Source organism: Podarcis filfolensis, assembly GCF_964270895.1.
Source record: "Podarcis filfolensis genome assembly, chromosome: 1".
Lineage (NCBI taxonomy): Eukaryota > Metazoa > Chordata > Lepidosauria > Squamata > Lacertidae > Podarcis > Podarcis filfolensis.
Window position 1 is genome coordinate 61,312,752 of NC_139604.1, and position 16,330 is coordinate 61,329,081.

Here is a 16,330-nt window from a genome sequence, read left to right on the forward strand (position 1 = left end):
ACAAGCATTTTAATTCCTTCTGAATGTATATAGCATAAAGCTTGGGAACTTTTACAAGGTGTTTTTTTTTTCCTCTGGAGGAAATTCAGGGGCAGGTCTATTCACTTCGGTACTCTTCATATCATGGACAAATTGTGTTCCAATTTCATAGCAATAAATCTGAATAGAGACCAAAAACCACAGGTAATTAACTAAATATAAAGTGCACAGCATACACAGTCATTTGGCCATTTGGCATAGTTGAATTTAAGTTACATATTCCTAAACATACCGTATTTTTCGCCCTATAGGACGCACCGGCCCATAGGACGCACCTAGTTTTTTTTTGGGGGGGGGGGAATAAAGAAAAAATTTTTATTCCCCCGCCCCAGCCACGGCTTCAGCACACCCCGCGCTCTGGGAAGCAGGCTGCTATCCGCAGCCTAGGGAGCCCTGCGGGAACTCCTGCAGGGCTCCCTAGGCAGCGGATGTCTGCCCGAAGCGCAGGGCGCTCTGCTTCAGTGCGCTCCGTGCTCCGGGCAGCAGGCTGCTATCCGTAGCCTATGGAGCCCTGCGGGAACTCCCGCGGGCTCCCCAGGCTTGCTGATAGCTTCCTGAAGCCTGGAGAGCGAGAGGGGTCGGTGCGCACCGACCCCTCTCGCTCTCCAAGCTTCAGTGAAAGCCTGCATTCTCCCCATAGGACATACACAGATTTCCCCTTCATTTTTGGAGGGGAAAAAGTGGGTCCTATAGGGCGAAAAATACGGTACTTTATAAAGAACCTGGTTTAGCTTCAGAATCACAGATAATTTCCACTTTAAACCTGTTCCTAAATAAGATGATTCCTCCTAGAATGACTATTTTTTCTACTAAGCCAGGAAAACACTCCCAGCTCCATCAAGCATCTTTACCTTCTCCTTAGGGAAATAATCTGGGTTATCATGCCTAGCCAATCCATAAACAAGTCATTTCTGAGCCCCATCTAACAGTGAAGCCCTAACTCAGCCCTACCTGAAAGTTAAACTGTCAGGTTCTAACTCGTAACCCTCTATTCTCTTCTGATTGGATGACACTTCACCCACCCCTGATTATCTTATGGGTCTCCAGGAGGCTGACCCAAGGTCTATCCATCACAATGTCCTTTTACCTTCTGGGCAGAAGCAGCCATATGTACAGTAGCTGGAACAGCTGTAATCTGGATTGGAACATGTTTTGAGACAGGGAGAACCACACTCTTTGTAGATTTGGTTAGCTGGACATCTTCCCAAAGCTGCAAAACACAATGGTTCAGAGAGTGAAGTTAGGACAGACAGGAAGGAAAGAAGTACAGCAAATTGTCAAGAAGCAGAAAAAAAGCAATGGAGAATAGCTACAGGGGGAACAAGGAGCAGCAACAACAATAAGGAGCAGGCGAAACACTGATGGGGAGCATACTTTCTTCCTGTCCTCATTGGTAGCCCTGTCTGAATACATGTAAATAATGAGGCATTTACTAGCTGTGCACATTTTATTTCAGAATACAGAACCTGATGTTTATGGTAGTTTGGTCAATGTGTTGTTAATACCTGACATGTATAATCATGATCCAGAACCTCATAACTTACAGCAGAGGTCAGTGCTCCTCCAATCAGACACTTCCTGATGGGACATGGCACACTGCCTGGAGTACTCTGAAAGGGTAGCACAAGTACAGTTCCTCTGCCCTGGATCAGGGCAGTTTTGCATGTCAAGTTGGCAGCGGATAACAAACCCTTTCCTTGAGATGTTGCAAGATTGAGACACGAGTCCTAGAAGTTGGCTGCAGATCCTAGACTATTGGAAAGAGAAAGAAAGGCAGTTTCAATGAATGCAATGCATTTTGGGACAGGGCGCGATTGTACCACAGACTGAATTGCTTTGACAACTTGTTGTTACCAAAAGCATTGAGTAAGACTGTGTGCCTATCGTTAATGTAGCCTCCCCCTTATCACCATATAAGTTATGGACTGGCAACCGAAAGCCACAGGCGGCAGTCCCTGGATACAGTGCATTGTTCCACCATCACCCATGTCACTTTCAATGGTGGCAAAACGTCCCACCTTGCTTCCTGTTGTCTGAGGGCTGAATAACATTTAATCTTGGAGAGTAGATAGGCAGAATTATGTGTGATATCTGTTGCCGTGTAGGGATTAAAAGGAGAGGGTAAGACACACAAAGCTATGTCTTTTTACTCTTCCTTGTCTATCTAACATTAACCCTTCAGACCGCTGCCCTGACTGTGACTCTCCAGGGTTCCAGACAGGAGTCTTCTCCAGCCCTATCTGCATTTGACCTTGGATCTTTTGCATGTTCTGGTCTTTTATCGCATTTTGAAAAGTCTTAATAAAATCTTTTTCTTTTAAAAGAAATGAATGGACCCCTTTTTTATTTGCAATGCACAGGGACCACAGCAGGGGGCAAATGGTTGAAGCCCCTGCACCATCCTCCCACCAGAGTTCCGATCCAAATCATGCCCCAGTGGACCTGCCAAAAAATAATATATTAAAACAAATGGATCCTTTTCTAGCAATGCATATTGTCCACGTGAGAGAGAGAGAGAGAGAATGCATGGATGGGAGTGATATGTTTATGAGATAGCAATGACCACTTTGGGCTCTGGCCACACTCATTTGGGGCTCCTGCCCTGCCACCAAGAGAATACAGTCTCCATCCTGTTGTGCTGAAGCTAGAATGTGAGAGAAGCAGGGAACTAACTGGGGAGAATGCCATTCCCTCACAGCTGGAAAGCCTAAGTTCTCCACTTTTGAAAATGCCTTTTATGAAAAACCTCCAAAAAGATAGGAAGAGATTTGCACATCCCATTCCATTCTTTCCTCCCAGTTCTTTCAGACAGACTTAGCCAATCTGCTACTGTATCTTCAATCATGGCAGTGTTTTCTCAATTACTGCCTCTGTCTAAAAGTATTGAAAGGTAGGCAGATCCAGAAAAATGATATGGTACATACATATTTCTTGCGAGGAACGTTAGAAACTGCCATTTCCTCAACTGGGCAGATCTCTGCAGGATCATCAATTTTCTGCAAGGCAGCATATTTTTGAGGGTCCAGAAGTTTGTCTATTAATCAAAGTATAAATTCAGTTGAGTTTGTTAGTGAAGAGTCCATCTTAGGCAACCTATGCACTATATAAATGGGGATCCATTTATACACCTGGCTCATTTTACATTAAAAAACAACAACTGTGCATGTATGAAGATAGGCGGGTGGCTTGTTGTTGTCATCAATCTCTGGAAAAATAAAACATAAGGAGTGGAGATTTTAAGGGCAGTAAAATGATTTCTTCTTGACTCTAGTCATACTTTTCCCTTCATGGAAGGGCTGTTGACCCAGTGAACATCTTTGCAGAAGGCAATGTTTGCCAATTTCCCCATTCCACTACAGCCCCTATACTCTATAGAAGTTTGGAGGACCCTCCAAACAGCACAGAGGATGGCATAGGAGGAAGGGCTTGGCAAAAGATTGCCTCCTCACCTCTCCTGTTAATGGAAACCTCCACTAGATTGAAAACTCAATTGGATATAACCAATGCTTTTACCTTTTCTTATTATAATATCACAGAAAAGTGATGGGAAATAAAAAACATGGGACCTTACTGCCATGTGTGAGCAAGTAGTCCTCATATTATCTTCTTTATTTTATCAACTATACTAGAAGTTTAGGCAATTAGATGACAATGTTTGGCTTAATAAGTTGTCATGAAATCCAAACCTTTCTGTCATTTATTTCTGCACCGGAAAAACTCACCTTCACTCATAAACTCATTTAATTCTTTCCCATCAAAGTTCCCACACAGTCCACATGTTCTTGTCATGTATTTTTCCTCAATCAAAACCTAAAAGAGAAAACTGAATTAATCAGAAAAATAGCTATGCATTATATCTTGGTAAAATACAAAGCCCTGAGTGAATCAGGTCTCAAGTACTTAGAGGAGAGCCGCTCTCTGCCAGCCCGTACATTAAGATCTGCTGAGAAGGCCCTCCTTGTGATCCTGCTACCCAATGTGGCACATGTTGCTGTGATGTGGGGAAAAGTCTTGTTGCTAAGGCTCCCTGTCTGTGAAATTCCCTTCTTGTAAAATAGAGGAGACTAACCATTTATGGCCTGAAGGCCACATTCATCCATGGCCAGCACTCAGAGCAGGGGAGCTCATACCACTGCTTTGTGTGCCTACCCGAGACTTGCGCATGTGCACAGAGGACACACATAGGTCGGCATACACAGACACACATCACCCCCTCCTAAGTTGATATGTGCAGATCAGAAGATGAAGAATGTTTACAACCCCCTTTCCCTATATGAGATTATCAGTCTGATGACTGGGGTGAGGGTGCCCATCCTGACCCTGAGTCTACTTATTTCTTACGTCTGTCTGAGCACAGATTGATAAAATGCAGTGTTGTGCCATTTTTGCCAGGAGAATGCACACCTGAGTCAACACCAACCACAATTAGCGCAGCAGCAAGCTCAACGAAATGTCTGAGAACCGCTTTGTGGGCTGCTGTCCAGGTCAGATTGACCCATGATGCATTATTAATCGTGCGACTACCCGCTATTAGATGAGGTTTTGTTTGTTTTTTGCTTTGCTTTTTTGAAAAGGAGTCTTGTTGTGACACCTTGAAGGCCAACAGATTTATGCCAACAATTAATCTGCTAGTTTTTAAGACTCCTTTTTGTTCTTGCTGTTAACAGGTTAACAGGCCTCCCTCGCTGGAATTTGTCATCCTGAAGAATGTAAGTGTTCTCCCCCAATCATATTTTCTATGGGTGAAAACAGATGACCACTTAACCATGTGGCTACTGCTTCAGTGTGTTCTACCTGTCAGCCCTAATCAGGTACGGAGTTTGTCATCCCTAGGCTGTAGCCACCCAGGCAGCCCAATGTAATGCAATGCCTGCTTATATCCTTTACTTGCAGGGAGGTTTTGAAGAGCCAGCTCATGCCATGAAGCCGCTGATGCCCTTTGTGACCGCCAGGGCAGGAGGCAGGGAGCATAAAGAGTAGGTAGCCAATCCCAGGCACAGCCAGCTAATTCTAGTTTTGCCCCCCCTCTCCCTGCTGAGATCCCCAAGGGCAACACTTAGACTAAGGACGATGCAACTTATACCCAGGGACACACTCTGGACTGGTTGTAAGAAGGCAGGTGGGGGCTGGCTTCTTCATTACAACCATGCAACAATAATGTAAAACCTGTGCGATTTTTATCATTCCAAAAATATGCTCAGAAGGTGAAAGCAAGTCTTTACCCACCATGAGATAATCATCATTATTCCAGAAAACGGCAAGCTCTATCTCCATCAGCTTGGCCACTAGGCGGATGGTGCGTCCAAAAGGTGTAATCTGAATTCCATTTCTGGTATATGGCAGCCTGATAATACTATTTGGAGTAGTATGGGGAAGAGGAAAGAAGAAACACATAGACTTAGAAACTTAGTAATTCCAAGGAATTTCTAGGCTTTGTGTTCTAAGTCAAAAGCTGTCTTTTTCATCCAAACTTTTTTTTATCATCCATAAATTAGAGATGCTTAGCAATGTCTATTTCTCACCATACACTTCCATTAAAATTAATAATTAAAAGTTTCCTAGTCACTTTTAACATTAAATTTAAAACTATATTTGTTAAAGATCAGACTGAGTCTGGAAAAGACCACTTTCCCCAATTAAGAACGCAAGGCGGGTGAAATAGTACCAGCAAAAATAAGCATTTAACTCATTCATGCCTAGTGGGATGCCTTTTATTATTAATATTCATGGGACTGTTTGGGAATTTTAAAAAATGCAGGCAAAAGAGCTCTAAAATCTACTAGAGACCAATTTCAGTTAGGAGAGGCCTCAGCCTTGGATCACACAATCTGAGGAAACTTCTGAGCATGTGTAAAATGCCATTCCTACTATGACAGAATCTTGGGAGTTTGGCAAAGTCCAGCTTTCACTTTTGACAAGCTGAAGAATTGGAAAGAAATGCTTCATTTCTGCCATCATGTTTTCATAAAGTGCAAAATATGTTGCTGTTGTTTGGTTAAACCCTAGGTTTTGGGGCAAACTTCTTTTGCATGGCAAGTTTTATGTTTGTCTCCAAACAATTTCCATTAACACTATAAAAATGAAAACCATGCCAATCTCAAAGAATATTATGTCAAAAACTCTATTAACAACACCTTCAGATAGGAAAAGAAAAAGGCCTGCTTGAAACCTGAACCTATAGTTGTTGATTAAAAAAAAGAGCAAAGCTTTCACCACATGAGCATTTTACTATCACGTGCTTACCCAACATCCTTGACTGATATGATTCCATTTTCAATTATGATAACGTTGGGTCCCAACTCGATGATGATTCTGGTAATTTTTTTGTTCAGCCCACGACGGAACTGGATGTTGAAATCCGGGTTGACGTCATTGCATACGGTGGCAAAGATGTAATTGCAAGTCCCAGAAAAATCATACAAGTAGTTGTCAAAAGTTGAGAAATGCCCAGTGCCCCAGGTGGAGCATGAGCCCTTATCCACAGCTTAAAGAAAGGAAGCAAAACTATAGTGAGGTTCTGTTGGGCTCTGATTATTCTGTTGGCCATTCTGAATGGCATTGTGCATATACTTTAGTAGTATTTTAATCAGTTGAATGGATTCTTCTTTTAAATCTGTCCTCCTGGCTCATGATACATAAGCACGGGCATGTACCTTGTTGTCTACCAACATTATTTTTTCTAAGAGTTTCCATTCATAGCAGATGCCCCTATTAAGTCCCCATCCAATGTGCTTTTTAAAGAATCCAGCTTTCCTTGATGCAGAATTTGGACTGCCTGAGTGCAGGACTGTAATAGTTTTTTTAAAGTATAAAATTCATGCCGTGTTGCATATATCTGCCTTTTGAAGTACTGTGAACCTTTTATCATGATTTCCCACTAAAACAAGGGGAATAATACCTGTATGATGAAGACGGGCATTATCTAGACTTCTCAACTCTTCAGAATAGGTTTCTAGAAAATAGGAAAAGGTGCATATGTCAAGTCTACATAAGTTAGCATTTCTAGTTATCCTCCAGTCAAATGCATTTTCATAATTAAAATATGACCCCATACTATCCTGTAGCTCATTTTAGTTTCTAGAATGTCTGCAGGAGTATCTCATTATTAGGAAAGTAAAGAAAGGGGAATAAAAAAATGATCAATCCCCCCCCCTCTCCACTACAGGGAAGCCTGTCTCTGTAGGTTCTACTTCTAGGAAAAGAAATACTTACCAAGGTCAAGCCATTCAGCACTCCTTTGGCCTAAAGTGAAACAAAGGTATATTTGTTGTAGCAATATTGGACATATATATACTGATTGTATTAAAATAACTTAGCATTTATTGCTGAACCCTATAACAGAATTTCAATTCCTACTGCTAGAAAACAGGGCATAATGATAATACACTTCCCCTCCCCAACAAAAGGTGAAAGGAAAAAAACACTCTTAGATGTTATATTTCCAAAAGTAGAATTTATCTACACACACACACACACACACACACACACACACACACACACTGCTTTGTTAATTGAATTACTTTTTGTGGCTTCAAATGTAACAGCAAAGTGAAAACATTTCCATCCTTTGCCTGGCACATTTTGACCCTGAAGAATAGTCCCATGGACTTGGAGCTCGAAACAAGCATTCTAAACTATTGGGAATACTAAATACCATTCTTTTCCCAAGCATTACTTGACCTCTGATCAGCACTGATCTTCTTCTCCTGAGAGAGACCTTTTGAGAAACCTACTACCACAGTGACATGTCCTGATGCCCTCCAGATATTGTTGGACTACAAGTTCCATCTTCTCTTACCACTGGCCTTAGAGGGAGTTGATGGGAGTTGTAGTCCAACAGCATCTAAATGGCACTTGGCTGGGGAAGGCAGGCCTTGAGCCTCATTATAGGAGGGATCTCATTACAGTGACTGCTCTCCTGCGGTTCCATCCCATTTTGCTGCAGTGATGTTACAATGAAAGAAGTAGACCAGGAAGTGCTGACAACATGTTTTCTTTCCCCACTGGTCTTGCAAACTACTCCTGCATCATTTCTCCCATTCCAGTATCACCAGGAACACATGGAATGGGGCTCGGCCAGAATAGCAGCCCCGCCACTGCTGTCGTATAAGAAAGAGTCCACAATGGATGTTAAATGTGCAAATTATTACCTCCTCCTAATGCCACTTCCTGTCTTTGAAAGGAGGCACCTATGAAATAAAAAAGGAAATTAAATAGAGAATACATATACAATTAATTGAAACGAACAACTTTCCACAAGTATTCTTGGGATTATGCATCTTGGTTTTAAACTCATGAATGAAATAATTATTTAGGTTAAAAACAACAACAGTTGATCAAGTGGATATTGTCTGCATTAAAGCTATTCGAGATTGTTATTGTTTAGTCGTTTAGTCGTGTCCGACTCTTCGTGACCCCATGGACCAGAGCACGCCAGGCACTCCTGTCTTCCACTGCCTCCCGCAGGATCTGTCCTTCCAGTGAGCACTCAGGGCTGATTTCCTTCAGAATGGATAGGTTTGATCTTCTTGCATGAGTCTCCTCCAGCACCATAATTCAAAAGCATCAATTCTTCGGCGATCAGCCTTCTTTATGGTCCAGCTCTCACTTCCATACATCACTACTGAGAAAACCATAGCTTTTACTATACGGACCTTTGTCAGCAAGGTGATGTCTCTGCTTTTTAGGTTCAGTTATACAGTGCTAATCTTTTGCATGCACATTTACTCCATCAAGGGCCCATCATTTGGAGAACCCTTCCTCTGCCAATACAATGGATACAAAGGATAAGCAGCAGTAGCTTTTTACTTTTTAAGTAGTAGTAATAGGGCTGTTTTTTAATATAAAAAATAAGGTAGTAGTAGCATTTTTATCAGGAGAGAGAAAATGATAAGTAGTGTCTTGTGAGTGCAATGGTAGGGTTTCCATATTTGTTATGGAGCTGTCTCACTTTAATAATCACATTAAATGGACAGACAGTTTCCCCTTCATAATATTGCAGTGGCAAAAGAAGCTGCATGCATCTGGCAAAGTTTCCCATTTTATGCCACAGGTCTTTTTCATTGAATTAGGAATGTTTAGCCAGGAGAAGAGGCAATTAAGAGGTGATGTGATAGCCATTGTCAAATATCTGAAGAGCCATCAAAGATATGAAGGAGCAAATTTGTTTTCTGTTGCTCCAGGGGACCAGAGGGCAAGACCTGAACCAACATGTTCCAATTGCAGCAAAAGGGATTTTGACTAAATTTCAGTAAGAAATTTACATGTTCAACAGCCGATTGTTTTGGAAGATGTTGGGCTCCCCTTTATCAGAGGTTTTGAAGCAGAAGCTGGATAGTCTTCTATTAATTATGTTGTAACTGAGGATTTTCTGCATCGGAAGGGGTTGATTTAGATGACCTTTGAAGTATCTTCCAACTGAGAACTTGGCTCTGTATTTGACCTGACAATCCTGATATTTTAGAAGAGCTGGTCTCAGAACTGAATTCGCTTATTTCCTTCTACATTTGCCCACAATAAGTGGTTTTGTCAATGATATATGAGTCAGCCAAGTGTGGAATGATATATTTTGGTATTTGCTGCATAAAAGTAGTGGAAGGGGTGGGGGAAAGAAAGTATCAAAAACTTCCTGATGGCTAAACGGGAAGGAAAATAATATCTACTTTGCATTTTATTCCAGGAACTTTTACCCATGGAAGATGCCTGACAACAGATGGAATTGTGCCAAAGGTAGTTTCTGACATTACTATGCTCTTCCCATTATGATGCAAATCGACACCATTGTGGAAATGGATTGTTTCAAGATGCTACTGTATCTTCAGAAACAAAATCTTTACAGCTCTGGCCCAGCATCAGAGGCCAGCATGATCAGGCCCATGCTGACACTCCTAGGGCACAGAGGGACCCATAACCAGTCCTGCTCACACCACCATTGAGGGCTCCATCCAGCATTGCCATCAGGGTTCCCACCATCGGCTTCTCCTGCTCTGCTGCTGCTTTTTGCTGCTGCTGCCAGTCGCTGACTCCCTGGACATATTTACTTGGCTTGACTCCCACCCATCTATTGCTGCCGCCAGGAAAGATAAACATGTCCAGGGGCAGCACGTGAACAACAGGCAGCAGCAGCAGCAAGCAACAGGGCATGGTCCCAGATGACGCAATTACTGTTGCTCTCCCTCTGGACATGTTTACTTGGCAGGCAGCGACATTTTTTTGCAGAGGAAGTGAGCCAAACACTTATCCACTATGCATGGGCACCATCTTAGAGTGCCCCAAATGCAAAGCCCAGTATTGACACTGTACATTGCATTTTAGGCAATCTAAAATTATAGCTGTCCACAGCAGGTCTGAAGAGTATTGGCTTATTTCCTATTCAGAAACTTTGGGTTGTATTCAACTAACTTAACATAATGTATGTCCAAGTATGGAGCAAAGTTAATCCTGTGAGAACAGTAGATTAATGAAGCCCTCTTTCTTCTTAGTATCCTTTCTTGTGTAATTTAAGTTGCACCTTGATTTCAAAGACAGGCTGAATGCAAGGGCTGTTTTTCATATATGCTTATGTGTTCACTCCTGTAGATAGGCTAGAATCATAGAACCTTAGAGTTGGAAGAGACCATGGTTTAGTCCAATACCATTACACTATGATTTGTATCCATTGTAGTGCTAAGTAACTGTCCTATTAGCACAAAGATTTACATTTGCACTCCAGGACTCATCTACTCTTCTCCTTCACACACCCATTTACTGTGTTTTGCCCCTCCCCCATACTCTGGAAAAAGAGGTGCCGGAACTCACCATGAACACCTACCATGTTATCTTGTAATGGCAATGGCACCCACCTAAGAGGTGCTGGAAGTGCCTCTGGAGCAGATTTGGGGTGAGTACATGACAAGCACACAGGGCAGGAAAGTCCCATTGTGCAAGCATAAGTCCTTGCACTGACAGAATGCTTACTTAATGCTGCATTGGATACAAGGCAATGTAAGCCTTCAGCTCCAAATCACAGGACCAGACCACAGCCGCAGTTCCACATAGAACAGTATTCACTATTGCCCATGGAATCCAAATAGCAAAAAAAGAACAACACTTAACACTAGGTACAATATTTGTTCCTCTCAGAATTTTTCATATGTAATTATTTGCAGATGTATAACTTTCTGTGTGTCCTGTGTAGGAGCTGAACCAATTTACAAGAAAGAAGATTCAGACTAAACATTAGGAAGACCTTCCAGATGGTAAGAGCTGTCCAATGGTGGAATGGACAACCTTGGAAGGTGGTGGACTTTCCTTCATTGGAGGTTTTAAAACAGGTTGGAAGGACATCTTTGGGCCAAAATACACATGACACTAAACATATCATTTGAAGACCCTTATATTGGATGTGCTGATTGCCTTAAGCAGCAATCCTATGCACATTTTCCTGGCAGTTAGTCTCACTGAACTCAATGGGACTGACTTCTGAGTACACTTTTAGAGGTCTGTACTGCTAAGGAGGTTTATAAATTGATCTGTGAAGTTTAAGTGAACTTTTTAATTGTTCTTTCTGGGGGTTGTTCTACAAATCCATCTTTCAGGAATATGTTCTTCTATGTGGTTAGTGTCAAATGGGTCATTAGGTGCATTAGAAAATATAAAAGAAATAAATTTAGAACTGTTCAGAACACGTCTGTATTGTTTTTAGAAAGAAAGACTTAAAACTATGTGCTTGGAATGTTTTGGGCAGTACTGGGACCAGTTGTAACAGCAAATAATTACAGGTGAAAAAGAAAAAGAGCAAATAACAAGAAACCATAATCTAGAAGAGAACCAAAATGAGTTACAACAGAGTTTTAGATAAGAACCATATACATTTAGTAAGTAGGAAGAACAGTACATCTTTCACAGACTTACCTGATAACCTGTCTGAATGATCCATATGATTCTGATCTGAGTAATAAAGAAAAATAAATTTTATGAAACAAAAACTATGAAAGTAGAATATAAAACAGGTATTTTGAAACCACAATTGATAGCAAAGTGTTTATAGCCATCTTCATGGAGTATTACTGTATTAGCTATTAACCTGTGATAGGTAAATAGAACCACCTTCTTCAGAGGCAAAATACCTATCATTACCAGATTCTGAGGACAAATGGTGTCAACTTCATGCTCTATTTGTGAGCTTCTAGAATGTAGCTTGGAATGCTGAACTACATGGATCTTTGGATAGATGCGGAAAGACATATCTTACATCCCTAGAAGGATTCACAGAACAAATTTATTTTTCGAATCAAAAAGCGTTGAAATATTTATCTTCTTTCATGGAAGCATTTTTCAAGTGAAATATACAAAAGAATGTATTGTTGTTGGGTATAATAGTTGGGCTCCATCCTAGAAGAGTTTCATGTACAAGTATGCAAGATTGCTGAAGGAATATGTAAGATCTCTTGCTTCTGGGACCATTGGAGGTTGGTATTTATTGCAGTTTCCAGATATGAAAGTGTATTCCATTGAAGGTTCTATATGTCAAATAAAGAGGATGAATGCTGAACCGTGGCATGAAAAGCAGGGAGTGTTCCACAAGTACCCAAGAGAAATGTCAAAGTGCAAAAGTCAAGAAGAGAACGATCAAATCATTCAGTTTTGCCTAAATATTTTGTGTTTCAAACCAATCATTCCCACTTTATAAGCACACTGGGATCCTTCCTTCCTTCCTTCCTTCCTTCCTTCCTTCCTTCCTTCCTTCCTTCCTTCTTTCCTTCTTCCTTCTTATTTGGTTAATTAGATATGATGGGCATTCCAGACAAGCAGTGTCAAAGAAAAGAAGTGAGGTTAACTTATCTATAGCATCTTCTACCACTTTATCCCATCCTATCCCTATATATTGTATGTCCTCTAATGTTTTGGCATCCTTTTCCCCCAAAATGACAAGATCGAAAGAAGTCCCATGTTATCTATGTATTCTAGATGTGATTTTAGACTTACCTGAACTATGCAGGAGGCTGCAGAGGAGAACCAGTAGTGCCCAAAGCATGATGTTGAGTGGAGAGTCCTTTCCCCCACCTTGGACTCTCCTCCTCCCCTATCTACTCACAATGGGCAGTGCTGCTGCTGCCACTCTAGCCTCACCTTGTCAAGCTTGGATGCTTTATATATAGCATTACAAGGCCCTCCCTTATTCCCATGCACATTCTGAGATGGCTACAGCTGGGTAAAGTGGAGTAACCGCCAAACAGGATCTTCACTTTATCAGGCGTAATGCACGCAAATGCTATCTGGAAATATAAAAGAAAAATACACCTCCTCTACTTGAGTATCATTTTTCCATAGCTAGTTCAACGGGCTTGGCTTGCGACAATTTACACAAACACTTTTAACAGTATTTGCTGTAGAAGTGTGGTGTGGAGTCCAAAAGAAATGCAGATCTGTAGTGCAGGAAATCTGATAACCCTGATAAAGGCGGAATGTAGCACATGGAAGATGGAGCAAGCTTGTTTTCTGCTGCTCCAGAGGTTAGGACCCAAACTAATGGATTTCAATGACAAGAAAGGAGATTCTGACTAAACATTAAGAACAGTTAAGTTGTTAAACGGTGTTTTGATGGCCATCTCTCAGGGATTCTTTAGCTGTGGTTCCTGAATTTCTGGGGGTTGGACTTGGTGACCCTTTGAGTCCCTTCCAACTCTACAATTCTGTGATACATAGACTATTGGCCAAAGTGGCAAGAGGACTGAAGTTGGGCAGTCTTGCTGTGCTAATATTATGAAAAGCCAATGAAAGGAGACACACTCTGTGTGTGTGTGTGTGTGTGTGTTTAAAATAGAAGGCAAGGCTGATGATTTGAGATCCTACTGATACAGGTTCCTAATTTTCCTTTAAAATCTTTCTTTCCTCCAGTGTTTATCCCTTTCAAACATAGTGGGAATGAACATTTTTCAGCCCTAAGCAATGATATTTGTTCCCTGGAGGAGGGCTGGACAAGCATAATTATAAAGAACAAGCTTCAGAATGTTGTGTCAAAAAATGCCATTTGAATGCAGTTCCACTGTACTAGGACACCATGAAGTTCTTCTGTCCAGGTCCCGTGGAAATGAATGGAAGGTGTGTTCTTGTATGACTCCTGTCCAGTTTCAATGTGGGCTTTTGCCAGATAACTTTGTAGTGATTGTGCTCTCCAGAGGAAGAGGGAAAGAGCTGTAGCTCAGAGGTAGAAAATCTGTTTTGCATGCAGAAGGTCCCAGGTTCAATCCATGGCATCTCCAGGAAGGGCTGGGAGAGAACCCTGCCTGAAACTCTCGAGAACCGTGGGGTGTAGATAATTCTGAGCTACTGGCCTGAGTTGGTAGAAGGCAGCTTCCTATGATCCTATAAGGTTCTACAATTCTCCAGCCATCTCTTCAGATTAATAGGTAAAATATGGTGTGGTCTACCCATGCATTAAAATGCAGGGAAAAGTCATGAGAAAAAGTATTGAGTTAGTAGAATGTACTGCAGACTGCAAGTGAAGGAACACATTTTTAATGCTCTCCTTTGGCAAAAAACAATACAAAGCAAACATACAAAAATGCACTCTCCCTACTTCTACCATTAGGCAGAAGGAGGCAATCACCTCAGGTGGCTGAGCCTGAGAGGAAACATCCCTGAATATTTTGTCTGAGCCCTCCAGCCATTCCCCTTAGTTGTCTCATGCCTGTCCCAGGCTCCCTGATCTGACCTACTGCCTCAGCTGTGGTGAAAGTTGCTATCTACTTACCAGGTTTGAAGCAAAAGTAAACTGCTGGCCCAGTTAGCTTCTCTTTGTGGGATGGGAATGCCATCTTGTCCTTTGACTCAGGCAGGAAAATACCTTGCACCTGCCCCAGCAGAGAGGGGGCTTGGCTAGAACCTGTTTCACTCCCGAGTTACTGTTTTTTACTAGCAGAGGAATGTTTTTTATTTTGTTTTCTGAAAATAGGGTGTGTTTTAGTGATATATGGGAGGTCACAGAAGAACACAGAACTCTCAAGTGTCAATTCAGGGTTTCCGTAACTCAAATCACATAGAGCCAAAATGCCTTCTTTTCCAAGACAATACAAGACGGCTACTGGCTCTGCAAACATACTCTGTCCACAGTTGCCAGCCTCCTCAGTTAACACACAAGAGGAAGACTGAGAGTTGTAGCCAATACAGTAGTACCTCAGGTTACAAATGCTTCAGGTTACAAACTCCGCTAACCTGGAAGAGTTACCTCAAATTAAGAACTTTACCCCAGAATGAGAATGGAAATCATGTGCTGGTGGCGCAGTGACAGCAAGAGGCCCCATTAGTGAAAGCTCCAGCACAAATTAAGTTCATAACTAGAGGTACCACTGTATAGCACTAAGTATCTTGTTTCAGCAGCACAAGTGTTTCTCCTTGTGCAATGGTACATTCTCTTCCTCTCTTCCCACCTGCACATTCCCTAAATCTGTTTTGGGGTTTCCCCTAACCCTCCACAGGAGAATTGGGTATGGTGTGGGGTACATGAAGGGAGGAGAGGGAGAGAAGCCCATTGAGCTACCAGTAATAATTGCATGTGTGCAACTAGCGTAGGAACAACATGGAAGGGAAGAGGTACTATTTGGTAACACCTTTTTCCAGAATCCCTGGTTTGAATCCCCCAACATCTTAAAAGGTGCTGTAAAGCAAAACATCTTAGATACAGAGGATAGGACTGGACCAATCTTGCTTAAGCTCAAGTTCTCTGGCTGATTTGAGGATAATAAGATGCCTGAATGTAAGTGCATGTAACAATTTACACCAAGAGCTTAACAGATTTCTTTCTCCTTTGGCTGTCTTAAGAACTCTGCACTGCATGGGAAACATTATTTTGAAATTAATTCCTAGGGACAATGGTTTCATGCCTCACTGTGTTGGCTCAATGCCTGCAATATCTCAGATTCCCTACGTGTTAGACCTCTGAGGCTGGAACTACATGTGTCAGCCACTCCTTGCGTTCCCCCACAGCCTAGGTGAAGAGATATTTGTAAATGCTGCAACCCACAGAGCAAAAGAGCAAGTTGACAGGGACAGAGAGCAGCAGGTATCAAAAGATTTTTTGGGGGGGAGTTTCAGAAACATTTTCGTAAGTGCTAGAAAGCATCCTCATAATCAGTTCCTGCATTTTATTCATTTCCCCAAAGATTATCTACCAACAAAGGCCAGGTTTTATGTTTCTTATTTTAGACTGTGAATCCTCGGGTCAGCAAATTATCTGTTTTAAGCTTGTAAAGCAATAAAGCACCAGGATTTCCATAAATTCCTAACAGCTGAAATAGAAAAGTATTGCTTT

At 41.7% G+C, this 16,330-nt stretch overlaps 1 protein-coding gene across 1 annotated transcript in view; it reads right to left on the bottom strand.

Moving 5' to 3' along the window:
• Positions 1-13,153, bottom strand: part of MUC6 (mucin 6, oligomeric mucus/gel-forming) — a 75,908-nt gene extending 62,755 nt beyond the window's left edge. Inside the window, exons 1-11 of the mRNA XM_083586906.1 lie at positions 13,006-13,153; positions 11,932-11,967; positions 8,190-8,228; positions 7,252-7,281; positions 6,938-6,991; positions 6,283-6,523; positions 5,266-5,392; positions 3,762-3,849; positions 2,964-3,073; positions 1,584-1,791; positions 1,127-1,249 (exon numbers count right to left, since the gene is read on the bottom strand). Coding sequence (XP_083443032.1) covers positions 1,127-1,249; positions 1,584-1,791; positions 2,964-3,073; positions 3,762-3,849; positions 5,266-5,392; positions 6,283-6,523; positions 6,938-6,991; positions 7,252-7,281; positions 8,190-8,228; positions 11,932-11,967; positions 13,006-13,054 — 1,105 coding nt within the window. The 5' untranslated portion in view covers positions 13,055-13,153. The remainder of the gene's footprint in view (positions 1-1,126; positions 1,250-1,583; positions 1,792-2,963; positions 3,074-3,761; positions 3,850-5,265; positions 5,393-6,282; positions 6,524-6,937; positions 6,992-7,251; positions 7,282-8,189; positions 8,229-11,931; positions 11,968-13,005) is intronic.
• Positions 13,154-16,330: the final 3,177 nt, after the last annotated feature.